This window comes from Cibotium barometz, chromosome 7 (assembly GCF_041138505.1).
Source record: "Cibotium barometz isolate CiBa-2024 chromosome 7, ASM4113850v1, whole genome shotgun sequence".
NCBI lineage: Eukaryota > Viridiplantae > Streptophyta > Polypodiopsida > Cyatheales > Cibotiaceae > Cibotium > Cibotium barometz.
This window is the reverse complement of record NC_141052.1, coordinates 36,747,254-36,775,226: the sequence shown is the minus strand read 5'-3', so window position 1 is coordinate 36,775,226 and position 27,973 is coordinate 36,747,254. Positions and strand designations below refer to the sequence as shown.

At 45.4% G+C, this 27,973-nt stretch overlaps 1 protein-coding gene across 1 annotated transcript; it reads left to right on the top strand.

The window, feature by feature from the left end:
* Window positions 1–891: 891 nt before the first annotated feature.
* Window positions 892–26,710, top strand: LOC147636946 (nicotinamide/nicotinic acid mononucleotide adenylyltransferase-like). Its single transcript, XM_086800536.1, has 11 exons — window positions 892–1,012; window positions 1,097–1,149; window positions 1,271–1,322; window positions 2,240–2,316; window positions 3,030–3,115; window positions 23,995–24,078; window positions 24,223–24,307; window positions 24,539–24,618; window positions 24,749–24,850; window positions 25,164–25,219; window positions 26,200–26,710. The coding sequence occupies exons 1-11, from the start codon at window positions 939–941 to the stop codon at window positions 26,294–26,296; spliced, it is 846 nt and encodes a 281-aa protein (XP_086656662.1). The 5' UTR covers window positions 892–938; the 3' UTR covers window positions 26,297–26,710.
* Window positions 26,711–27,973: the final 1,263 nt, after the last annotated feature.

Genomic DNA, 27,973 nt, shown 5'->3' with positions numbered 1-27,973 from the left:
AGAGCATAGCCTATAAAAGAACTGGAGACATTTGAGCAAAGGAGGGTGGGGGGAAAAGGGGGAAGAGGAGGCCAGGGGCATAAAGGAGAGTAGGCAAGGAAAGGCGAGAGAGGGGCACGAAAGAGGGCATACGGGCAGAAGGCAGAAGGGTCGATGAAGGAGGGTAGGGGTGCATAGGAGGGCACAACGCGCACGCGCACGCGCACGCGCGCGTGCGTGTGTGTGTGTGAGAGAGAGAGAGAGAGATTAGTAACGTTACTAATAGGCCGATATTGATCTTTCCGACGAGAAGTGAGATTAGAACACAAGATGTGTTGAATATCAATTCCATGAACTAACCAGTTCTACCACCTTTGGTCAGAAGGGTTAACCCATTTTGTTTATTTACTCTGAACTAACCACTTCTACCACATTTGGGCAGAAGGGTTAACCCATTTTGTTTATTTACCCACACACCTGATAAGAGAAGTTTTTTTTACGTCATACGAACAATCCCAAGAGATTGATATTGATCTATCTGACGAGAAGTAAGATTTGAACACGTGACGTGCTGAATATCCATCCATGAACTAACCACTTTTGCCACACACACCCCCGTAGCCGATATTGATCTTTCCGACGAGAAGTGAGATTAGAACACAAGATGTGTTGAATATCAATTCCATGAACTAACCAGTTCTACCACCTTTAGTCAGAAGGGTTAACCCATTTTGTTTATTTACTCTGAACTAACCACTTCTACCACATTTGGGCAGAAGGGTTAACCCATTTTGTTTATTTACCCACACACCTGATAAGAGAAGTTTTTTTTACGTCATACGAACAATCCCAAGAGATTGATATTGATCTATCTGACGAGAAGTAAGATTTGAACACGTGACGTGCTGAATATCCATCCATGAACTAACCACTTTTGCCACACACACCCCCGTAGCTTGATGGCATCGAACCTAGGTCCTGGCAATGAAACCCTAGTGTTCTACCAAGTCACTTGGCAGAGGTGGATTGAGATGTAAGTTGTGTTTTTGAGAAAAAAACATTTTGAAAGTGGAATCCACGTCGACTAGTATAATGGAATTGCCTGGTGATGCTGCAGATCAACGGATCGTTATATGGAAGGGGTAGAACATGCGAAGGATGACCGTGATGGTTTGTATTGGAATGCATCATCCTTTGTTTATTGCAAATTGGATCAGTGTTGGCTCAAGCCCAAGAATGCATTACTTGGTGCTCATATTGTAGATGGTGCGCATGATTCTGGTTTTGACAGGTCCCGACATTCCATTACCCATTGGCAAATTGAGGTTTACAAGCACTCAAGAGTAAGCATATTCTTCCAGTCTCTCTAATCGCTGCATATCTGCCAATATAATGATGCCAAAAGTCTGATGAGAGCAGTGCAACCGGCCCCTTTCTATGTATTGCCAAGTACGCATGGTCTCTGCCTGGTGTGCTGTCTATCTGCCATTTATGATGATCTGCTGCATTTTATCTAGCTTCCCTGGCCATGTTCACATGTGAGCAGGTGAGGGCATGCCCTGTTTTTAATGACTTCTTTTCTCACACAAGCTAGGATCTCAAAGGCTAGGCAGAAGCATTTTCTTCCACCCATGGGGATGGGGACAGTAGATTTCTGGGTTGGCACAACCAATCGGTGCAGATCTATTTAGCAAGCTGTCTGCTGCAGCCCACCTGTAAAGCCACCACGGTAGTGTTATGTGCACACATAGATTGGAGTCATGCATGACCTGATTTTGCAAAATGATATGAACATAATTTTTGGTCCTGCCAGGACCTAGTGTTACCTCCTCATTTTGAGAGGTCAAATGCCTTTTGGTCAACGCTTCTATTTGACTGGTCCATGCAAAGTTGGTTCTCTTTTCAAAGTTTCTAAAAATTCAGCTAATCTGAAACGTTAAGATTTTAAATATGTTATCTCGAACTTTAACGTGTGGCTAACATGCATGTTTTAGATTACCCTTCAAACATGGGCCCTTCTCCTCATTGGCTGAAGGAACCATCTTCTCTTTTACTCTAACCTTATCTACTATTAGTACTAAACCCATGCTTCTTCACCATGGCTTTCTTGGTATTTGCACACACAAATGGCATGTCAGCTTGTTTGGTTTGTCATAGTGCATTTTCAGTGTCCCATGGACACATATAGGTGGTTTAGACCCTGATGTGGAGTCATAGGGATGCTCATGATTCGAATGACTTGTTGGCTTGTTCATTGCAGTGAAAAGAAAATCCAAATAGTGTTGGTGGAAACTGGAAGCTTCAATCCACCCACATACATGCATTTGCGTATGTTCGGTAAGATATGCAATCCCACATTCCAACTGTTGAGCATTTTTGGCTAGTTTTTCCTCCTTGACTTTGTTCATGATATTTGCTTGCCATTAGTCTGCAAGCCTGAAAGCATAGTGAAGAAGGATCTCCCTCCATGGATTGTATGCGGGGGGGGGGGGGGGGGGGAGGGGGGGGGCTGGGGGTGTCTTTACCGTCAGTGAAGGTCTCCTTGGCCATGAGGTAATAAGATGGATTTATAGAAGGCACCCACTTCTTTGGCTTTAATGAAAGAACAGATCTGAAGGAAGGTATTATGCACTCAGGGAGCACTCTTGGATTTGATCTTAGCACCATACGAGGGTGGGCTAGGTCCACTCAGAATCTCAGATGCATTCACCCTTGCCTGTGTGGGGTTACAAGTGCGTGGTCTCAGTCCATTTCGCCCACCAAATCTGTCATACAGCAAGGTTACTGATTATATTTCACTCTGACTCCTGGACTCATTGAATTCCTGGTTCCTAGACTCCTAGTGATGAGGAGCGAAAGGGGATGCTCCTCTTAGCCCAAATCCCAGCGTCACTTGCTACTGTGACTGGCGTGGCTAATGTTAAACAATGATCGCTCGAATTCTGATTACGTGAATGGCACTTAACATAGCTTGTTGAAGTGTGAAGCCATGTAAGGCATTCGCTTTGATGCTACTTTCTATTCATTTGCTTTTTTTACTCATTTCTCAGATTTGGGAAGGGAAGCACTTGTCTCCTGCGGCTACCATTTTGCAGGTGGCTATATGTCTCCAGTAAATAACGCATATGGAAAGCAAGTAAGCGTTTTTTTTAAAAATCGCCTGGTGTCTTATTTTGGCATGATGGAATGATAGATGCTCTGAAGCATGCACAATGGATGAGGCCTTTATTGGTAGAGGCCCGCTATCTATGTACACGATTGGAGCTCCATGAATGTGCCCAAGTGGATGACTTCACATTCGTTGGAAAGCCTTATACTGCTCATACAAGGCTTTTCTGTTTGAATTGTTCAAAATCCATTAGGATGAAATTGTGATGTGCACCTTGCACTTGGGTGCACTTGGCATACTAATATTATATGGGCTATATTTGGGTTAGTGATGTGCACTGTGCCCCTCTAGGGACATGTGAGGCTAGTTGCTATTAGATAAGATAGGGCCAAGAGGAGGACTCAACTTGGGAGACTGGGGCAAGTTTGAAGTAAAGATTTTTCGACTTCATTTCCGAGGATGTAAATGTATGAGGAGGGGAAGTATGTTATGTACCTGATGCTAACCATAGGGGTAGGTGACCTAATCTGGGGCCTATGGGGGCCAAGGATTAGGAAAATCATGCTGATTATAAGGGTCAAGGCTTATAAGTGATATTTCCATAAGTATAGGTTTTATTGGCAAAAGCTGTATAAATGAGGGTTGTGTGATGAGTGGGTTATTATATCCGGGTTAAGTGATAAACCACTATTGCCAATCCATAGTTGGTTGCAGATAGTCTACCGATGGCTCCTTAGGGCAGGGCAGGTCTTGGTGATATAAGACACCTTGACTAATTGGTGTGAGTTTGTATGGACGGGAGCCTTGACCCCTACACTCGGGGGTGATCCCATGCATGGTTAGTTAGTACGGTACGGTACGGTACGATAAAATACGGTACTAATTGGTACCTTAAAATTTTTTGAGGTACGGTACGATATTAGTACGTTTTTTTAAAAAAAAATACTTCCTAAACTTAAAAATTGTAGACAAGAAGTTACAAAATAGTAGAACCACGAACATAATGTCATCATGCCATTAGAGTACAAAATTGTTACAAAAGGATAGGCCAAAAACTCATGGCATGGGCGACCGCCAACATGCGTACATACATGATACTACATACTACAATACATCATCGATGGGCTAGAAGGAGATAGATGCCCAATGCCTAGAGAGCTATAACATATCAAAAGTCTACATCATCACCAACATCTGCATGATCATCAACATGATCACTACTAGAGTGTCCATCAAGAGAGTTCTCTGAAGAGGACTCTTCGAAGGTGGATGAGACACTATGGGGATCATTCTCGCTAAGTAGGTTGCCATCATCATCAAACAAGGGCTCTCTAGGCAGTGGGGTATCATCATGAGGGGGCAATGGAATATCATCATGAAGGCAGGGATTGGAGCTCGAGGATCCCCGCCTCACATATGTGCGAAGGCCACCCTTTGCCGATGCCGAAGGTGGAGGCCTATGAACTCCAACTGCTCGGCCCCGTCCATGCTGACTCCTGGTGCTGCGAGTATCTGCTGCCACAAGCTCACTATAGAGCTCCATGAAGATTGCCTCCTCCTCCTCATCAGGCAATATGATCGCTTGCCTAATATGGCAATGGCAAGTGCACACGCTCCTGACAAATAGCTCCCTATAGGCTGCAAAGGGCGATGAATGGCTCTCTAGAAGACTGAAATTGCTCCACGCAACAACACCACCACCACCCAAAAAAAATTAAAATCGTACGGTATCGTACGAATCCGTATGGTACCGTACCGTACGGCAGGTACGTACGGTTTCAGTCGTACGACGTACGGAACTAACTCTGATCCCATGCATTGGATCTACGGTTGGTGGTGAACTCAAGCGTGAGCTCGTGGAACCTAATTTGGTTTAATAATTCTTATGTCTTGTGTGTAGGGGATCTTGGAGAGGGTTTGATTGCGAGACAGCCCTTACAGTTGGTATCAGAGCATAAAGCTCTTTCTCTTGAGTAGGGTACCTAACCTCTTCATTGAGCTTCTTGCTCTCAAAAGCAGTAGGTTTACCCTCCTGGAACAAAGCTGTCCCTATTGTATAATCACTTGCATTAGTCTCGACCATGAATGGTTTACTGAGATCCGGTAAGGCTACACTAGCCGGTGCTGTATATACATGCGTTTGGAAATCATCATTCTCATGTGCATTCTCTCAAGCGGAGCCTACAGAGTGATTCTCTGAAGTGTGGGCTGGCCAAGGAAAGAAACTACAGCAAAGCATTGGGCTGAGAATTGTGGTCAATATACACAGTCGTTTTTTGTACTTGAAATTCAGTTGTAACACCTTTTCTTGTATACTATGTTTGAATCTCATTGATCTCTTCTCTCTCTACTCTCAGAACCCTAGCACATAGGCAAAGAGCTCTACAGCTGGTATTAGAGCCTAGGGAACTTGCAAATTTTTTCTTTTCTAGTTTCCGTGTGCGTTGATTGCTGGGTTAGGGTAGAACCCCTAGCATCTAGGAGTGCACAAGGTTGGGTTTGGGGAAAGTCTCTATTTGGGTTCTATGCTTAGTGGAATCCTGACCACTTGTCATGGAGTCACAACTCTCTGATTTGCTTCTCTGCATGAAGACGGCCATGGACAAACAAGTGGCTTGCATGGATGAGCAGGCAATCAGATGTTGAACATGCAGCTTTTTTGGTGTCTCTGTCTAGATAAGGTGGACCATACAAGTAGAGCGTAGAGCACCATAAGGTGGACCATACAAGTAGAGCGTAGAGCACCTATTGTTCTAGATTTGGCGTGACGCAAGGGTTGGACGTTTTTGAGGACGAAGTGGCACACCTTGCATGGACCGCCTACCCCCCCTTCAGTACAGTTTGGACTCCCCTTTTTTCCGGCTGTCTCACGAGGATACCAACTGGGTTATCCGGTCAGATCTTCTTAGCCTCTACCACATGAAGATGCACTTTTATAGAGACCACTTCCTCACACTCACTGAGGAAGGATTCATCTAGCAGCCGGGTTACTTGAGTGTTCACATGTCCCATGCCATGCGGATTGCGATTGGCCAGATACGGGTTTCTTCCCACCGCCTCAGAGTGGAGGCAGGTAGAGCTGAGCGCATCTTCAGAGCTGGGAAGCTCGTACGGACACCCAGAGAGGAGAGGATCTGCCGACTATGCCACAGAGAGGTTGAGACGGAGGAGCATTACATATGCTGCTGCCAAGTATGCTATGAGATCCGTGGGAGGTTTCACTGTCTATTTCGTGAGGGATTCGGTCCACTCTCCAGGATCATTGACTTCTAGGACCAGCGTTGCCTGGGCCTCTTCCTGCTTGAGCTCCGCAGACACAGGGACAGCTTCTTGAGACAGGCCCCAGCCACCCCGCCCCCTCCCTTGGCAGCCAACCATCACTAGTTTCTTCCGGACCTAGGAGGTGGAGGAAACCGACATAGTGGATCTTGTGGACCCTTCACGAGCTGCTCTGGACCTACCTCGCCCGAGAGGGGTTACCTCGGACCGAGCCTCTGCACTCCAGCGTGCCCGACGCCCTCGACCCCCCCCCCCCCCCCCCGCGGCCACAATCACCTCATGCGCTCTAGATCCAGGACATGCTCCACCGCCATCGAGGTACCTTTCCACGTGACATAGCTGAGGGAGACCTCTTGGCCATACTTGTCAACCCCATGCTTGACATTTTGGAGAGTGGTATACCATCTACTCGGAGTTGATGTTGCTACCGTGTTTTTATGTTCTTAGTTTTCCATGACGAGTTTCCATGGATAGTTTTGTATCACCCCAGTGAGATAGCTATATTTATGTTTTCATTTTGTTTTATTTTCCATTCCATGATGAGATATGCCATGGACATTATTGTACCACTTTGGTCTCATAGGCCCATTGGGTCTTTAGTAGACGCTTAATATATCTTTCTTTCTTTCTTTCTCTCTCTCTCTCTTCTATTCTTCTTTTGTATGCGCTTTGCATCAAGCATGTTCAAGGATGGTGTTTAGGGATGAAAGAAGATTCCCAGAGCTTCCGTATGTAACATTATGAAAATACTGGATTCCTAGGATTATGTTTGCTCCTACAAGAGGGGCAACCATGAATCTCGCACAAATTCTGTGCTCTGTACGACTAATTTAGCCCGACGAGCTTCAAACTTAATGCTCATTGTCATGCGCGTGCTAAATCTCTCGACTTTTTTGTCTAGCGAGGTCAATGAAAACCGGGCTCGCTGAGCGACCTGTTCCATGACCACATCCTCTGTACTACCGCCGTGAAACAAGACAATGACCCTCTGGCCACCTATGTAGCCAAAGGTCTCGAGCAATTCGTTATACTCATACTCTTGGTCATGGTTGCCCTTATCTTCAAGCTCTCGGCTGACAATGGCACCAACCGAAGTTGTGGGAGCTGGATGATCAGCGACAACCTAGAGGGTTTGTGCTCACCACAACGGCTGTCGAGGCTAGGGTGGTGGTTTGAGCAAGGGTCTTCTTAGGGAAAGCCCTAGAAGTGTGATCTTTTGTATGACAAAAGAAACACCATCCCTCCTTCTTGTACTGTTCTTGTTCCTCAAGACTAATCTTACCACCTGTCTTGCCGGCCAAAGCCTTCTGGTCTGGAGTAAGGTGAGGTTCGGTGTTCGAGTTCTTGGAGCCAGAGGCTCCCAGGGTAGACCTTGATTGGGTCTGGTTTTTGCCCTTGCCAGAGGCTCCCAGGGTAGACCTTGATTGGGTTTGGTTTTTGCCCTTGCCAGAGGTAGTGGCTGCCTTGGCTGCTCCGAGCTGGGAGGTCTTCGGTTTCCCATTGTTATACTTCATCTTGGCACTTTGAGCAAGCGAAAGCCCGATCAAAAGTTTTTGGTTTGAACATGCGCACATCCCATGGGATCTGCGTGTCCAAACTGTAGAGGAATTGTCCTCTTTTGTTTGCGTCCGACTTCTGCAAAACTGTAAAGCTAGGTGAGTGACTTTGTTTGCAAATTGAAGGATAGATAGTGCATTCTGGCGCAAACCCCGAAACTCGTCCTCGAGTCGCTCAAGATAATGAGTCGGTAGAAATTGTTTCTTGAGGTTAGTGACAAACTGTCCCAGTTGTAGTGAGCAACTCTGTAGTTGGAATTGACTTGGGCCTAGTTAGTCCACCATGATATGGCTTTCCCTTCGATATAGCAACTAACTAACACCACCTTCTCTATGTCTGACTTCCTACCAGCAACAAAGTAGGCTTCAAACTAATGAATCTAGGAGTGAAGAGTTGTAGGATCAAGTTTACCGTTATGCTTATTGAAGTTCACCTTCTCGTGAAGATGAGTCAATGAAGTCACGGGTATAGACCTTGCGTCGAGAAGTGCAAGGTATTGCTCGTGCTCCACGTGTCATCGTTGGGCGTCGAGTGCAGCAGCGTGGGCAGGTGCCTTTGTTTGAAGCTCTACCTTCCGTTCTTGCATTTCATATAACGCACAAGAGTGGTGTGTTAACTCCTCAAGGGAGATAATCGAAGCATGAACTAGAAAGGGTGCTCAGTGATGGTCGATGGAGGGGAGGGGGGGGTATGGGTGTCGAGGCTCCTTTTTTTTTTTCGGAAAAAGGTCCTTCAATTAGTTAAAGAGAAACACCCACAAAGGGCTAAGTACTGTCAGAATACGCAGCGGAGATGATGACCAGATCTGGGAACACAAGAGCAAAACGCAATGCAGAAAATAACAGCACAAGAGATAGAGAGGTAGAGGCGTGTAACTCTGCTCTATATACACAAAAGAATCCTGGAAATGATACAATAGTGACAAGGGGGCTGGGGGCCATTTTATATGGCCCCCCAACAGTAGTCGGCCTGCTGTAGGGCAGTTGACAAGACCACAAAACCCCACGATTGTTGAAATGCCCAGTCAGCCAGCAGCAGCAGGGGGGGTCGGCCAGCATCAAGAAGGTCCACGACCTGTGTAGAGCAGTCGGCCACCTCCAGTGTCTCCACAGATGCAGTTGGCCAAGTTCAAGGTCCTCCCGCTACTACAAGACTGCCTCCCATGCCACAGAAAAATAGGAAAAAATGGGGGAAAAATACGGAGAGTGGGGAAAAATGAGAAAACACCTAATAAGGGCGGGCACACCCACAACATAGGCCTTGGTGTATATGTATAGACAGGAGATGACTTCTAACACCCCCTCTCAGCTCCTGACCCTGAAACCAACCACAGGGAGCCGGGGTGCCGCCTGAGCAAATCCTGAGATAGCGACTTCGTCTAGAGGTCCACTGTACTGTTCTCGTCGAATAAAACTCTAGCAAGATGTCATCAGCAATACGATCTGTTCATGAACAAAGTGCCTCTAAATGACCATGGGATCCTCCAGTGGAAGCCCAATCCTGCAATGCAACCTCTGCAACCTCACCACCTCACAAGCAGCATCACAAGCAGCTCGGTACTCTGCCTCTGTCGTTGACAAGGCAAAAGATGACAGCCTCTTACTTGTTGGGGTAAAGGCGTTATGTCCACCCTTATAGTGTGTACAAGCCCATAAGTTATAGTACATAGTACACTCAGTACTTTTAATGTACTAAGTGCACTATGTGTACTAGTGCAATATACATGTGTGATAGGGGAGTCACACACTCAATGCTATTGAGTTGACTTATCCCCACAACTCTCTCTCTCTCTCTCTCTCCCTCTTTCTCTGTGTATGCTCCCACATGAATAACTGAAACCCTAAAACTCTCCCATTCAACTGGTATCAGAGCCCGGGTTTTAGGGTTTTGTTCTCAAGGGTGCTCATAGCTTCGCAGGCCCATGTTGCTGGAGAAGTAGCAACCAGGAGGAAAAGGTGCAAAGGATTTCCCACAGCCGGACTTGAGTAGCTTGCAGGTGTCACCTGACAGGCAGCGCAGCAAAGCGCTGCACAGCAGGTCGACTAGGGGTTGACGATCAGAGCTATGCGTAGCGAACCCGCTGGGCGTTAGACGGGGTAAAAATTGACCGGCGAAGGCAGCAATACGTGAGCGTAGTCGGGCGAACACACAACGCGTGTAGCGCAAGCCACTAGGCGGAGGCGGCAACGTTGAGTCGGCGGCAGCTGGTAGGTAGGCGAGCGAAGAAGAACACCAGCGCTCGCAACTGATGAGTCGAACGGCTGCTGACAGGAAGGTGTTCAGCTGTTGCGACGTGGTGTTGTGGAGCTCGGATGTGGAGGCGCTGCGCTGCCGTGACTTCTTGAACGACCGCCTTATCGAGTTCTTCTTCGCCCACCTCTCGGCCCCCGATCACCTCCTCCTGGTCTCGCCCGCCATCACCTTCTGGATCTCCCACGTTGCTGTGCGTCTCGCGCTCTAGAAGGCGGAGAGGATCGATGGTGGCGTGTAAGGTGTGGGTGTCCGGGCACGGGCAGCCTTCATCGTTCAATACGACAGAAGAAGCTCACCCTTTTGCAGCAGCAACAGAATCAGCATCAACATCAGCAAGTTTTGCCCCCCCCCCCCCCCCCCCCCCCCCTCCCCCCTTTCTGCATCAAATTTCTGCAACAGCATCAACAGAAATTCAGCCTGCAAATCTCATAGAAATTCAAAAATTAAGAGGTATTTGCCTTCAATTTTGGGAATTTCTTATCAATTCAATCAATTGAGCAGGTACAGGTGCCGAATTGCTCAATTTCTGAGCAAAATTGGCAAAATTGGGTGACATTGGTCACAATCAGGATCGATTTGCAGGAAATTGGATGTCAAAATTTGGGGCTTTTGATTATTTGTGCAATTAAGCATTCATACATGCTGTATGATGTGAGAAATCGCACATTCGGGCAAAATTGCAGCAAATTGCAGTGCAAATCAAGGGGCTTTTGTGCCGATTTGGTTGATTTGCATGCAGGCACTCGCATTTGATGCCTTGGGCAACGTGTTGATGCCTGTCAAGCACTCAATGTGCCTGTAAATCAAGGGGCTTTCATGTATTGGATGTATATATGGCCAGGGGGAAGCACCGTGAAGACTTTGGATGCCTTCATGTGCGTCAATGTACCATGTATGATCAGCAATTGATCTTAAATCAAGGGGCTTTTCAAGATTTTATGCTTGTTAAGCTTGGCAAAGCAGCAGGCAAGACTTTTATGTCTTGAATTCTCAAAAATCAACTTGCAGTCAAGGGGCTTTTGCCCAATTTCTGTTCGGGACTGTTGTATGCAGTGTTCGGGACTGTAAAAGTCTGATTTTCACTCATTTGGACAGCCAGGAGAGCATTTATTGCTACTGTACCTGTTGGTACAGATTTGGCATAGCTTTGTGCAAGTTTTGGCATGGCTGTACATTGATTTGAGTGAGGAAAAGGTTCATTTTCAGCTGCTGTACTTGCCGGTACAGGTTTGGTACATCATTGGTGAGCACTTAGTACTGCTGTACAGTACTTTGGAAGGGCAACAGAGCACATTTAAGGTGCTGTCCTAAATCTGCAGCAACCAGATTTTGGTGATTTCATCACATACAGTGGGAGAAAAGTTGCATTCGTGCTTCCGCAGTGGGAGATAAAGCTTGGGGAATGTGGCAGAGATTGCAGACTTGTATGCCCAGCAAAGTGCCTCAAGCAAAGTGTATTGGTTGAAGAAACTCATAGGTCTTCAGATGAAGGAAGGGGCTTCTATGACAGCGCATCTAAATGAGTTTAATGGTATTGTCAGCCAAGTTATAAATCAAAAGTTGGCAATGGACGATGAGTTCAAAGCCACTTTTCTCTTATGCACTTTGCCAGAGAGTTGGGACACATTCAGGACAGCCACTAGCAATTCGAATGCTATGCTGTCATATGCAGATGTTGAGGGTGCTCTTCTTCAAGAAGAGATGAACAGGAAAAACAACTCTGTTGGAAAGTCCAATGCAATGAATGCACGTGGGAGATCCCAGCAAAGGGGTAAAAGCCAAGAAAGGGGAAGGAGCAAGTCTCGCTCCAAAAAGGATTTGGAATGCCATTATTGTGGCAAGAAGGGACACATTAAAAAGCAATGCTACAAATGGAAAAATGATCAAAAGGAAAAAGGAAAAGGCAAAGACAAAGAGAAAGGTGAAGCCAAAGATGTAAAGCCAAAGGGCAAAAGTGGAGTCAAGATTGAAGAAATCAATGTGTCACATGCAGGTGACAGTGAGGATGAGGTCCTATTTACGTCTTCACTTGATGCCCATTCACTTCTTACAGGTGGTCATGGTATGCACTCATGGATCATTGATTCAGGTGCCTCCTTTTATGTCACAGGTTGCAGAGACTTGTTTGTCAGGTATACTGCTGGCAATGAAGGAGTGGTTTATTTGGGTGATAACCATGCATGCAAGATTCTTGGCAGAGGTGATGTGAGGCTTGTGTTTTCAGATGGCTCACAGCTTATGCTCCATGATGTCAGGCATGTGCCTGAGATCAAGAAGAACCTGCTTTCTACTGGACAGCTTGATGATGCTGATTATGTTACCACATTTGGTCGTGGAAAGTGGAAGATTAGTAAGGGCTCACTGGTTGTTGATAGAGGCTCTAAGGTGGACACTCTTTACTTCATGCATGCAGGTGTTTGTCACCATGCTAATGTAAATGCAACCGAGCTGCCGGAAATTTCTATGTGGCATAGCCGGTTGGGACACATGAGTGTCAAGGGAATGGAGCAATTGTCTCGTTTGGGTTACTTGCCTTCTCTAAAGTTTTCAAGTTTTCAGTTTTGTGAGCATTGTATATATGGCAGGCAACTGCAGTGTCCCCACAAGAAAGCTCTTGGACAGAAAGATACTCAGCTAGAGCTTGTGCATACAGATATATGTGAGATGCCTCAGCTTTCTTTGGGAGGGGCAAAATACTTTGTGTCTTTTATTGATGATGCCACACGCAAGGTGTGGGTCTATCCTCTTCGTTTGAAGAGTGATACATTCTCAGTGTTTCAGAAGTTTGTTGCTCTTGTTGAGAATCAAACTGGCAAAACACTGAAGGCTTTGCGTTCCGACAATGGTGGAGAGTATATGTCCAAACAGTTTCAGGACTTTTGTGATACTAAAGGCATCAAGAGGGAGCTCTCTACTCCTTATGATCCTCCACAAAACGGGACAGCAGAGAGGATGAACAGGACCATTCAGGAGAAGGTCCGTTCTATGTTGTCACATGCTGCATTACCTCATGGTTTTTGGGCTGAAGCTGTTATGACAGCCGTTCACCTTATAAACAGGTCACCTAACACGAGACTTGGTGGGAAAGTGCCAGAGGAAGTATGGACAGGGAAGCCTCCATCATACAAGCACTTGAGAGTGTTTGGTTGCGTTGCGTACGTGCACATACGCAGGGAAACGCGCACCAAACTTGATCCTAAGTCTCACAAATGCATATTCCTAGGATATGGTGACAGAGGTGAAATGGGATCCCGTGAAAAGAAAGATTATACGCAGCAATGATGTCATTTTTGATGAAACATGCATGTATAAGGAGCCTGCAAGGCAACGGGAGCCTGGCAGAGTCATCTTTGATGATGATGGACATCATGGACAACAACCAAGGGCTGTAAATCAGCCATTACAGCAGCAAAACCAGCCCTTAAATGGTGCTGAAAATGGTCCAAATGGACAGCCAGACATGGCAGAAGATATCCCTATGGATATACCACAGTTAGAGGAGATACCGGGCATGATTTTTCAGCCTTATGGCATGGAACAGGAGCCACCAATAGGTGATATGCAGGCTGGACAGCAACCTGCAAATGATGGTCATTGGGTTCGGAGGTCCACAAGACCCTCCAGAGCCCCTGACAGGTTTGTTCCAGGGGTTGACTACTTGATGCTCACTGACTGTGGGGAGCCCTCATGTTATAAGGAGGCTTTACAGAGGGCAGACAAGGCTCTTTGGGAGCGTGCCATGAAGTCAGAGATGGATTCTCTGCACAAAAATGGAACATGGAAGTTGGTGCATTTGCCTGCAGGCAAGAAGGTTTTGCCATGCAAATGGGTTTACAGGCTCAAAGTTGCACCAAATGCAAAGCCAAGATACAAAGCCAGGTTAGTGGCTAAGGGCTTCAAGCAGGAATATGGTGTGGACTTTGAGGAGATCTTCTCTCCAGTGGTCAAAATGACCACACTTAGAGCTGTGTTAGCTTTGGTTGCACATGATGATCTGGACTTGATTCAGATGGATGTGAAGACTGCTTTTTTTCACGGTGATCTCCATGAGGAGATATATATGCAATAGCCAGAGGGTTATGCAGTAAATGGAAAGGAGAAGCTTGTATGCAAGCTGAAAAAGAGTCTATGGGCTCAAACAGGCACCAAGGGAATGGTATCATAAATTTGATACATTCATGAAATCCCAGAAATTCAGGAGAAGTGACATAGATCACTGCTTGTACACCAAGAAAGCTTTGGACGGCAGTCTATTGATCCTCATCTTGTATGTTGATGATATGTTGATTGCCGGGAAATCTCGTAAAGAGATGGATGCCTTGAAGAAGAGGCTGCATGAAACCTTTGATATGAAGGATTTGGGTGATGCAAATCACATTTTGGGTATGCGGATACTTCGGGACAGAAATCAGCATGTGTTGTATTTGTCTCAGAAGGAATACATTGGCAAAGTTTTGCAGAGGTTCAATATGGACGGGGGGAAGAAGACTAGTACTCCTTTGCCTCCATATGTGAAACTCAGTGCTATGGACAGCCCACAGTCGGACAGTGACAGGGCTGATATGGCCAAGATTCCGTATGGCAGTCTCATGTATGCCATGGTTGCTACTAGGCCGGACATTGCATTTCCAGTGGGAGTGGTTTCTAGATACATGGCCAACCCTGGCAAGAAGCATTGGGAAGCAGTGAAAGGTGTCATGAGATACCTGAAGGGCACACAGGATATGTGCATTTGCTTTGGCAAACAGGATGCATTAGTGCATGGTTACACGGATTCGGATTATGCTGGTCATCCAGATAACCGGAAGTCTACTACCGGTTACGTGTTTACATTCACAGGAGGTGCTGTGTCATGGATATCCAGGATGCAGAAGTGCACTGCCTTATCTACTACAGAGGCCGAGTATATTGCAGCCACAAAGGCTTGCAAGGAGGCATTATGGCTATCTCGGTTAGTGGTTGATTTGGGTTATACAGGGGATATTCCATTGTTGCATTGTGATAGTCAGAGTGCCATTCAATTGGCAAAGAACCCTGTCTTTCATGCAAAGACGAAGCATGTGGATGTGAAGTATCACTTCATCAGAGAGGTGATAGAGAACAAGCAAATTCAGCTTGTTAAGATTAATACGGATGACAACCCGGCTGATCTGTTGACAAAGAGTTTGCCTCCGGAGCGGTTCGCTCATTGCAGACACTTGATGGGCATTGGATGAGGCCAGTTTCAGCCTTGATATGGCCTTGTATATTATCATGTACATGCTGATTTTTCTTTTCCTTCATTTAAGGGCACTTTGCCTTTAAGTGGGAGGTTGTTGGGGTAAAGGCGTTATGCCCACCCTTATAGTGTGTACAAGCCCATAAGTTATAGTACATAGTACACTTAGTACTTTTAATGTACTAAGTGCACTATGTGTACTAGTGCAATATACATGTGTGATAGGGGAGTCACACACTCAATGCTATTGAGTTGACTTATCCCCACAACTCTCTCTCTCTCTCTCTCTCTCTCTCTCTCTCCCTCTTTTCTCTGTGTATGTCTCCCACATGAATAACTGAAACCCTAAAACTCTCCCATTCATTACTGCGCCATAAAACTGCTCCTGGGCCTGAAGTAGATCTCCTCATGTCCGGATCTCCTCTCCAAACTGAGTCACTCCAACCGTGGAGTCGGACTTCATCAATCAATCCCCCTCCTGTGTACAAGAGTCCATGATCCTTCGCATGCCGCACAAACCACAGGAAATGCAATCGTGCCTCCCAAAGAGTCATCCGCAACACTACCTCATCAGGAAGCTCCCGTCCAATCTGGTGTCCATCAACCAGATCAATGAACCATTCTGCTTCTGAGTCAAAGAGGCATCATACTGCTCACAAGGATCAACACTTGTTACGGTGCAAAACCAAGTCTTGGAAACCTGCTGAAGACCACGCAAGGCCTTCTGAAACCTGTCAACCACCCCCTTTGAATCCGGAACCACAAAGCCTGGAGAAACTGCCTCCTTTTGCAAGTAATCAAGTGCCACCTGCCTGGCTTTCCGAAAGGTCCCCATGGAAAGAACATCCTCATCTACAGGAGTTTTTCTGTCTCGAATACTACGAGACATCAGAGCATAAGTTACCTGTTCAGTTTCCTCTGACTGACGAACACAAGAACTGCCAGCATCAGTACTGGAAAGTTCCTGCCAACTGCTGCCATCAACTGGCAAGCTATCCACCATCTGGTCCCGGAAAGCCTGCACCTGCAGCGTATCCACACTTAAGTGGCCATTACCAGACAGCCACTCATCACAAACCTGAAGAACTGGGAGAGAGAGTGCTGAAAGCTTGTAAACTCCATTCTCCACTCCGCCTTCCCAAACTACCTGGCCTGTTGCTTTGTCTCGGAGAGCAACAAAATGCTCATCAAACTCCACCTGTACGCCAGTCTTGCAAACCTAATGCACTGACAACACATGAAAACCAAGTGATGGAACATACAACACCTAGGAGGAATGCTTCCCCCCTCTGCCATCGGGAACTATCTCTTCTGCAAGTATTCTGGTCACATTCTTACTGGGGATACATCCACTATCCCAGTTCACAGTGAGGGCAATTGCTGGCCGCTCTATGAGGAGAAGGCTATCACATACAGGGGGAGGGGGGGGAAACAGCCACACAGGTGGTTTGTAGTGCCAAATGGGGTCACCGCCTCTATCTGTGAGGAAAGGGCCAGGCCTCCAAAGTCTCAAAAAGGCTTCCTGCCGCTTCCGCATGCGGTCAGAACCTCCCTGCAGCTTCCCTCACTGACTACGGAGGGTGTGAATGATGTCGCGCCATATGCTCCTGATGGTCTCAGCCAGCGGAGTGTGGGTACCCTCGATGGCCTCGCTACATCTAGCACGCCACATGTGCCACGCTGCTACGCTATTGCAAATCTCCCAGCACTGGCATGAGCCTGGACGCCAAACACCTGCAGGTGGGGCTGTGACTGGTACTACTGCAATAGGATGGTGGGAGACTTGAAGGGCATGGCCTCCCCCATCCTCCTCGTAAGTCCTGACCACTCTAGCCTCGATGGCCCAAGCGACAGTACCCCAAGCGATAATCCGGGTCGATGCCTTGTCCATAGCAAAGATGCGGAGAATCCGTTGCCAAATCTGCTGAGCCTTTTCTGCTACACATAGTTTATAGGCATTTCGGCCGCTAATAGTTTGTAGGCATTTCGGCCACCAACTCACACTACCCTCTCAAGTGCCCATGCTCCCTTCCATCTGCTCTCTATTGTTCCACCCACACATGGTAGAAACAATCTTCAAGAGAGCACGTAGGACAAGAGAACACTACACAGGGTATGTTGTGCTTGTCACTACCCTTTGAAGTGCCCATGTTCCCTTCCATTTGCTCTCTATTATTCCACCCACACATGGTCGAAACAATCTTCAAGAGAGCACGTAGGACAAGAGAGCACTACACAAGGTATGTGAACCATGAGTTCCATAAGTCCAATGCATCCCAAATAAAGGGAGCCATAAATAATAATCCATCCCAGTAAAAGGGAGTCATAAACATAATCCATAAACCTGAGGATGGATCCAAATCCCTAGAAAAGAAGTCCGGTAATCCATAGACCTGTATACCATAATCCTTGTATACCATAACTCTTACCACATACTTCGTGCTAACCACACACCTTGGAGTAGAGGTGGACTTTTATCCATAAAAGCATTATATCCATGAGATATCCAAATATTTCTTCTCTATAAACTGGGACAGATTCGTCCATAGAAATTGCTTGTGAAGCCCAATATCTATATAAATCTCGTCCAAGAAAGAAATCTCCATATATATAATCCATCCCAAAAAAGGGAGCCATAAACAATGTTTCCCTGGAACCATCTCAAGGCAAACAACACCACCTTTCTCCTTGCATAGGATATCATTAAGATATCCCGAGATATATCTCCATATAGCTTGCTTGTAAGCTTGATAATATAATCCACAATATCCATATGGAAAGAGTGCTAAACGTGTGCACATAAAGCCAACTCCACACTTCCAAGATAAAATTTTGTGAATTCATAAATCCTTAGATCAACAAGCTGTCTACTGCTCATGCTCTTGCTTCATAAGCTATGAAGTGGCTGGCCATGCTTAACAGCAATGATGGTAAGTGTGGTCCCCACTTGAGATCTTTTCTCTTCCTTGTTGATAGAAGGAAGTCTTTGCTTACAAGAAAGCCTATGCTCTGATACCAATGTAACTCGCGGTAGCGCTCGGGGGACTAGGGCCTTTGACACACTTGTTGATACCATCAATGCATATTAAAACACTTAAACATGGCCATAGCCTTAACACATATCCATCATCACTTTGCATAAAGCATAAAAGCTGGACAAAACATCCACAAATGCTGAAAATGGAGCTTGCACATGTGACACCACATAGAGGTCAGAATGGGCCGACCCTCTCCTTGGAGTATTTTATTACCCAAGGAGAATAATATCATGTACAAGCTTTGAGGGCCTTACTCTCCCCACGGGAGATGCCAGATTATCCATATACAAATGCCATAACACAGCCCAACACGAGGCTACCAAGCCGGAACACAGGCTGTAGAAATGCCGAGCCAACAATATAATCCATATACCTCCGTGTGGGTACTGATTCTTTCCCAAAAACCATAGGTCTTCATGCAATAGAGCTGGTACAACAGGTTCAGCTCTCCATTCAGCTGGTACAACAGTGCTGAAAATGGAGCTTGCACATGTGACACCACATAGAGGCCGGAATGGGCCAACCCCCCCCCCCCCTTGGAGTATTTTATTACCCAAGGAGAATAATATCATGTACAAGCTTTGAGGGCCTTACTCTCCCCACGGGAGATGCAGGATTATCCATATACAAATGCCATAACACAGCCCAACACGAGGCTACCAAGCCGGAACACAGGCTGTAGAAATGCCGAGCCAACAATATAATCCATATACCTCCGTGTGGGTTGTGATTCTTCCCCAAAAACCACAGGTCTTCATGCAATAGAGCTGGTACAACAGGTTTAGCTCTCCATTCAGCCGGTACAATAGGTACAATGGTTGGTACAGTAGGTACAGTGGTTGGTACAGCCAGTACAAGGGCTGGTACAGCAGGTACAATGGTTGGTACAGCAGGTACAAAAGTACAAGGGCTGGTACAGCCAGTACAGTGGTTGGTATAGTAGGTACAAGGGCTTGTATAGCCAGTACAGTGGCTGGTACAGCAAGTACAATGGCTAGAAATCATAATAAATGATTAAATACCCTTGCCTTCAGTATTTCTTCGCGATGGAAGCCTCCAAAACAGTCCCCAACAGCCGGTATTCTTCATGGGCAGCCTTCAAGAGAGAGAGAAAGAGAGTAGCTATCATTAGGGCAGCTTGTAACGGTGGTAGAGGCTAGTGTGTAGCAAGAGAGCCTCTATTAATGAAGAGAGAGGGCTCCAATTTATAGATTTGGGGCTCCCATGAGTGAAAATGGAAAGAGAAGGCTATGATGACAAGTGGAGAGCCACACAATAGCTGGAGTGACAAGTGTGAGGCCACTTGTCTCACTTTGATCCACTTTCTTGCCACATGTCCCAATCTAAGAGATGGCTTCTCCCATAATCTTTACCTCTAAAAATATCCCAACTAGTAGACATTCTGTCATAGGTACTTTGCCAACTCTTGGTATCTGCTCAATTCCAAATGTAATGATGCGAACAGAATTTCCATCGGAGTTGGGCCAAAAATAGCCACTCTCCTAAATTTTAGGAGTGCAGTCCTTTGTATTCTAGGATAATCCCCCATTCCCAAAGCTTGTACTTTCCAAATATTTAGACATCTTGGAGTCCACCAGACCCCTTTCATACAGGGAAATGTCCAGGCTAGTGACAACCTCTCTGGCATGGCACCTGTGAGCATAATCTCATTGAAGGTAGTGCGAAGGCCACCTTCCATGAGGTCCCAATGGCGAAGGAAGAAAGAAGCAGGAAGCCCATCCGTCCTCGGGTAATGCCTTCACTGCCTCCGCCAGCTCCTCTGCAGTGAAAGGAGTCAATAAGAAAGACCGAAGGGAGGGGGGAACCACCTCTCTTGTGTGTCTCCAGACTCTCTCGCGCACATCCATCACCTGGGGGGATAATGGGGCACCAATGAGAAGAGACCAGAAGAAATCCGTGGTGATGGCTCTCACTTGCGAGGGATCGGAAACAATAACTCCATCCTGGCCATGTAGCCTGTGAATACCGTCTCTCCTCTTGTGAGGGCCGACTATCTCAAAAAAGTCTCCAGTAACTGTGTCACCGGCCTGAGTCCAGAATGAGGCCCTGGCATGGTATCTATACTCCACCCTCCTCTCCTCAATGGACTGAATCTCCGTGCGGGCAGCAGGGATCTAACTCTCAATCCACGGGCTGTCCGGGGAACTCTCCCGAAGACACTGTAAAGAGGCTAGGCCGCTCCTCAGACTCTCCTCTATCAGAATATGGAGTGGAGATGAAGACAAGATTTGAAAACACTAGAGCAAGTGCACTGCAGAAAAAACACAGAAATAGAGAGGGAGAGAGAGAAGCGTATAACTCTGCTATATACACAAGAAAATCCCGGATATTGAATACAAAGTGTGGGGAGCCAAGGGGCCATTTTATATGGCCCCTGATGACCAGTCGGCCTAGTGAAAAGCAGTCGACAGTAGGCAAAAGGTCCACGACTTGCTCAGCCCTCCAGTCGGCCAGCATTGTCAGTCGGCCAGTAGCAGATCAAGTCGGCCAGCTACAGGGAATAGCAGAGTTAGTCGGCCATCATCTGGATGAGCCAACAGCCACAAGACAGCCTCCCACACTTGGAAAAAATAGGAGGGGAAAAATGAGAAAACACCTAAATCGGGCAGGCACACCCACAACAGAGGCCCTAGTGTAAATATACAGACAGGAGATGATTGCTAACATCCCCTCTCAGCTCCTGGATGTGTAACCAACCCTAGTGAGCTAGAGTGCCGCTAGAGCATAGCTTGAGATAGAGACTTCGTGAAGAGGTCCACCGCACTGTCCTCTGTTGAACAGAACTCTAGCAAGATGTCATCAACAACAATCTTTTCACGAACAAAATGCCTCAAGTAATCAACTGCCACCTGCTTGGCCTTCCAATAGGTCCCCGTGGAAAGAGCTTCCTCAACTACAGGAATTTCTTTGTCCGTGTTGGAAAGTTCCTGCCAACTGCTGCCATCATCTGGCAAGCCATCCACCATCTGGACCGGAAAGCCTGCTCCTGCAGCGTATCCACACTAAAGTGGCCATTACCAGACTGCCATTCATCACAAAACTGAGGACCTGGGAGAGAGAGTGCTGAAAGTTTGTAAACTCCATTCTCCACTTCGCCTTCCCAAACTACCTGGCCTGTTGCTTTGTCCCGGAGAGCAACAAAATGCTCATCAAACTCCACCCGTATGCCAGCCTTGCAAACCTGATGCACTGACAACAGATAAAAACCAAGTGATGGAACATAGAACACTTGCGAGGAATGCTTCCCCTCTCTGCCATCGGGAACTATCTCCAACCTGCCCTCACTAAACTATGAGCTGGGATAGTGGATGTATCCCCAATATGGATGTGACCAGAATACCTGCAAAGATCCTGTAAAGACATGCGGGAAGGAGTCATGTGCCTGGAAGTGCCACTGTCTAGAATCCACTCCCGAGTATCCATAGCAGAGAGTCCTCCAACCTCCTCCTAGTACGAAAAAAATGAAACATCAGTGTCCATAACCTCCAGGCGCACAAAAGCTGGAGTCTTCACGGTTCTGCTGAGGATTTTGCACCCTTGTCGGTGCTCCGCTTGGGACAATGCCTCCAATAGTGGCCTTTCTCGCCACAATCATTATAGGTCCTCTCGGCCTTCAGTTTCTCTCGGTCTGAGTTAGGCTTCTTCTCAGAAGACTTCTCCGATGAAGCCTTCCCTTTGCCCTTGTTGTTGTTATTCCGGCCTTTCGACCATTGGCCAGTTAAGGCCTCAGAACCTCCGCCCTGTGGAGGGTTCGTAAATCTTTCCTCCTAGTCCAAGACCATGGGCACAAGCTCCTCCCATGTGATGGTGCTGAGCTTGCCATTGGTAATCAACGAAGAGTAAAATGCTAAGTACTGAGAGGGAAAATGTGACAGCAACGTTATGGCCATATCCTCCGATGATATCTTTTTCCCAGCTTAGAGAACTTCCTGCTGAAGAGCCTGCAGCTTGTTGATGTGCTCCCGCATTGTCGACAACTTTGCAGGATTCATCACCTGCATTTGAGCTTCCAAGGAGATCCTCTTCATGGGCGATACCCTGTTGTAGAGAGAAGCCAAATGCTGCCATATACCTCTGGCGAGCGTCATATGCTTGATATGATTGATTACCTGTGGTGTGCAATTGAGAAAAATGAAAGAACGGACTCTGGCATTGACACGATCCCATAACTGTGCCTGTGCCTCACGTTCCTTCCGAATAGAGGGTAACTCCCCTTCCTCTAACTCCAGCCGTGGAACCCCAACAACAATGAAATCAGCAAGGTCGTAAGACTCCAAAACAAATTCCATCATTACCTTCCATATGCCGTAGTTGTTCCCGTCCAACTGACGGTCCATTGGGAACGTGGGGAGTGTCGGGATCTTCATGTGCTTCTCAGCCATCTCAAGTAAATCTGCCATTGCGGGGGTGTAATTGAAAAGGGAGGGTGGGTGGGAAAAAATGAAGAACTAAACCTGCAAGTGGCTGTCCAGCAAATCAGCCCACCTTTCTCTTGCTTCTCCTCTTCCCGTACGGCCCAAACAGTCCTCCAATCAGCAACACAAACAGCCACCCTTTTGCTCACACATTCCCAAGATCTTCAAAAAGCCTAGAACTTTGATACCATGTCAGAATATGCAACGGAAATGAAGACAAGATCTGAAAACACTAGAGCAAGTGCATTGCAGAAAAACACAGAAATAGAGAGGGAGAGAGAGAAGCGTATAACTCTGCTATATACACAAGAAAATCCCGGATACTGAATACACAGTGTGGGGGCCAAGAGGCCATATTATATGGCCCCTGATGACCAGTCGGCCTGCTGAAAAGCAGCCGACAGCAGGCAAAAGGTCCATGACTTACTCAGCCCTCCAGTCGGCCAGCATCTGTCAGTCGGCCAGTGGCAAATCAAGTCGGCCAGCTCTATAGGGGATAGCTTGGGGGCAGCAAAGTCAGTCGGCCATCATCTGGATCAGCCAATAGCCACAGGACAGGCTCCCACACCTGGAAAAAATAGGGGAAAATATGGAGTGGGGAAAAATGAGAAAACACCTAAATCGGGACAAATAAATGGCCAAAAGGGGGAAAAAACTAGTAATCTAATCATAAGTTTCATGATTTTATGCATACATTATAAGGTCACGAAAATATTGGCCAAAAGGGGAAAACAACTAGTAATCTAATCATAAGTTTCATGATTTTATGCATGCATTATAAGGTCACGAATGCAACTCTTTCCGAGGTTGAAGCATTCTTTAGCAAACTATGTAAACTCGTATGTGAATGCACGAATGCGACGAATGCAAACAACTATGCGAGTCCAGGGGTACTAGTGGAAGGGCCCGTTGGGCACATATGTTAGCCAACCGTCAGTTTCTTCCTTGGTGTGTGAACCATGACACATCATGGGCAGTGTGGCAGCTCTTGGTTTCCAAGAGTTTGGCTACATAGTTTAACTTGGTTTGTTTCAAATTATTGGTTAGTTGTGTTTTACAGGAAGATTAAGATTGGAATCTGATTTTTTGCTTATATATTTACACTGATCGTTACAATTTTGATAGGGTTTGGTTCACGCAGAGCACAGAATCAAAATGTGCCAGCTTGCAGTTGAGGGGTCATCATTCATTATGGTGGATACTTGGGAGGTATGCGGCGAGAACAAAAACACTTAAAACTCACCCAACAAAGAAAGAAACCAGTTATAGAAGCAAGGATGATTTTTCAGTCCGAGCACAAGAACATGTAACAGAAGCACTCTTGGTTATTGATGGAAGTGATGATTAATACAGGCCTTGCAGCCAACCTATCAACGAACCTTGAAGGTGCTAGCTCGAGTGGCAGATGCACTACAAAATGGGCAATCTATCAACGCTGGTAAAAGCAACGATTTCTTGAACAATTTTTGTGCAGTTTTAAGTGTTGATTGCTCATGTAAGTCCATTAGAATGTAGAGAAATTACTTATATGCAGAGTGAATGGATAACCTAAGGTATGTTCTATGCAGCTATTTCATGATTTCTTGCCAAACGTTTTAGATCAGGCACACCTATCTCTTAAGCCCTTCTGCAAATCCTTATAGTATGTTTTATGATCATCAAATTGTAGGGATGATACGGGTTTTGCTACTATGCGGTGCTGACCTATTAGAATCCTTTACGGTTCCAGGAGTTTGGCTTCCTGATCAGGTGGGGACATTATTAACTTTTTTTTTTGATAAAAAAATTTATGTTCAAAACTTGGCCAAAATTGTGTGGGAGCTTTGCAAGAAGTGTTAATTGTATAAATCTGATCATTTCATGAATGTTGGGCTTGCAGGTGGAAACTATTTGTCGGGATTACGGTCTTGTTTGCATTCGAAGAGGAGGGCGGGACTTGATGAAGTTGATATTAGAGAGTGATCCATTATCGAAGTACAAGGTGGGTAAAAGCATCTTTCCATCTATATATAAAAAAATTAAGCTACTGTGACCATAATTTTGATCCAAGTTGCTGAACTTGCGATGCTGTATCAACTATTAATTTGTTGTTTCCCCCATTTTCCTCATAAGATCCATGCATCCCATGGGCTTAAGTAGGCTGCACACAATTGTAGCTGTGTGGATGCACAATGCTGAGCCCTTATGTGCATCCACTTATTGTTTTGGATGATATTTGGTGTTAAGACAACTCATGTTTTCAAAAGGCTAACCCTCCATTACATGCAAACTGTTTTCATCGGTGTTGTTTGCAGGAAAACATAATTATTGTCGACGATTTTGAAAGTGACATCAGCTCTACTAGAGTCAGGTTTGTGGCTTTCATTTCTATTGGCTTGTTTAGAGTTAATGATATATATCACAAGGCAGTTTTTCTTAATCTTTGCTGAGAGAACATTTCAGTATCAAGGTGACACACTGCCACCTTGAATGAAGTGCCATTATCCACGTTGATAATCTTGAATGCCTTAGCCCTACCAATTCTAGAAGTTCTCTAAGAGGTTGATTATTAAGTGTAATTATGAGGACGTTCAAACCTTTACTAGATTGCATTATAATGAAGTGCTATCAACAAGTGCTTTACATTTTTGTTCTACTCTGTGATAAAAGAAATGTTAGGTACAGCTATCCTAGCATTAGATAACAAAAACAAAGTACATCTTAGCATTAATTTTAATATCAATGTGACCAATGAGAAGTTACATTGGAGGCAACCAGTACTTAATGAGGGCCGAAAATAGCACTAATTGAAGGCCAAAGAGTCATACCAAGGTTCTAGCTTAAATTTGAATGCCAATGTTAAGGCTTAGGAAATGACACAGGACAGGTCAACATGGGCTATATAAACATAAAGCATATTGTATGTATGGTCGATTACTCTCTTTTTTTCCTTTTTTTTGATGCGAGAGGGGGTACTGAAATACATGCCACAAGGTTTTATTCGAACCCTTTCTCTCTCTTTTGAGAGGTAAGGGCACAACCATTGGGCTAAAGCCCAGGAGGCTTGATTACTCTTCTTATGCACCTCTGAGGTAATCAAATCTACCACGCAAGATCACTCCCTTAGGTTATGTTATAGGGGTTCTTTAATATTGCTCTAAGTGGGACAAATAAATCAAGTATACAAAAGAGAAGCTAGCTGGTTTGTGGATTGATTTGCTAAACTTTGGTTGTATGTAAGCATGCATGCATGTAAGTATGTATGAAGGCATGTGTGTCCTACAACTTTCACTTTCTTGAATAATCAGCTGAGCAATTTGATGAAGGATACACTTCTTCCTCTGTGGACAGGGAAAACTTGGCAAAGGATTTACCAGTGGAGCACTTGACACCAGCCAGTGTTATCGATTATATCAAGTCAAATAATCTGTACAATACCAATGCCTGACTTTTCAAGTGGGCTTCATTTGAAAATACATTTATCTCTTTTTTTAAATGTGAATATGGTTACTGAAAATAGATTCCCTTTGGTAGATTTGAACCCATCCAAGCACACATGCCTCAAAGCATTCCGTATCTCCAATTTGGGAGGTATGAGGGCTACTGCTAGAGCCTGCTAGGCGAAACTACATATATTGTATGGAGCGAAATTGAAGCTCTTCAAAGTATGTTCCTTGTATATAACAACCAGGGTCTGAAATTATAAATATGTTCCTTTGGCAGTACCTACCTCTATTAGAGGAGATTTCCATTGCCATAAATGGGGCCATTGTGCACGTATACCAATGCTTGGCTGTGATTGGCCTCAAATGTTTGGAGAATCGGAAGTTCAAACATCAACATATATCAGTTTATACATCAACATATATCAGTTTATATATCAACATCTCCGGAGCTCTGATAGAAACTCAGTACACAGACCTTTGTATGGATGTATGCTCTTATGTGTGTGTGTGTGTGTTGCGCGTGCGCGTGTGGGGTGTGTGTGTGTGGGAGCATATATTAATACCAAGTTCTACACCCACTATTGGGCACTGGTGACGTTAGTGGAGATGTCGTAGTATCTAGTCCATACTATGCATGATGGAGTTGATGGTTTATTGTCTTGCGGATGACTACCATGAATTTGGGCAAAAATTACACTTTCTTATAAGGTGAATTTGGGCATGATCCTAGATTCATCTAGGTATATCTTTATGCTGTATTAGCAGACATGCAAATTTCACATTGTAAAGTTTTTGTCCAAGTTGTAGCCAGTTGATATTGTGTTAATTCTTTCCATCTTTAGTGGTGCATATGTCCTATCAACTATTCTTTCTATTCGTTATGATCCTTAGTGCTAGCCTTGCATTTCCGAAACTCTGACAAAAACTCAATACATAGATCTTTGTGTGAATGTATGCTATTATGTGTGTGTGTGTGTGTGTGTGCACGTGGGGGGTGTATGTGGGAGCATATATCGATACCAAGTTCTACACCCACTATTGGGCACTGATGACGTTAGTGGGAATGTCGTAGTATCTAGTCCATACTACGCATGATGGAGTTGATGGTTTATTGTCTTGTGGATGACTACCATGAGGTTATAAATTGCACTTTCTTATAAGATGAATTTGGACATATTCTTGGATTCATCTAGGTATATCTTTATACTTTATTAACGGACATGCAGATTTCACTTTGTGAAGTTTTGAAGCCTGCTGATATTATGTTAATTCTTTCTATCTTTAGTGGTGCATATGCCCTATCAACTATCTTTTTGTTGTAATACTTCTTTCTATTTGTTATGATCATTAGTGCTAGGCTTCATTATGGATGAGTCTACCTTGCATCTCTGGAGCTCCGACAAAAACTTAGTACCAAGATCTTTGTATGAATGTATGCTCTTATGTCTGTGTGCGTGTGTGTGTGTGGGGAGGGAGGGGGTATGTGGGAGCATATATTGATACCAAGTGCTACACCCACTATTGGGCACTAATGACGTTAGTGGGGATGTCGTCCATACTATGCATGAGTTGATGGTTTATTGTCTTGTGGATGACTATCATGAGGTTATAAATTGCACTTTTTTATAAGGTGAATTTGGGCACATTCCTAGATTCATCTAGGTATATGTCTCCCCTAA

What these genes read in the sequence shown, in the direction of transcription:
- LOC147636946 (XM_086800536.1), top strand. Translation starts at nt 939, where the DNA reads ATGGCATCGAACCTAGGTCCTGGCAATGAAACCCTAGTGTTCTACCAA. An exon ending in TGGCAGAGGTGGATTGAGAT is followed by an intron (nt 1,013 to 1,096) that starts GTAAGTTGTGTT and finishes GTGATGCTGCAG; the next exon opens with ATCAACGGATCGTTATATGG. An exon ending in TTATGGTGGATACTTGGGAG is followed by an intron (nt 24,079 to 24,222) that starts GTATGCGGCGAG and finishes TGATTAATACAG; the next exon opens with GCCTTGCAGCCAACCTATCA.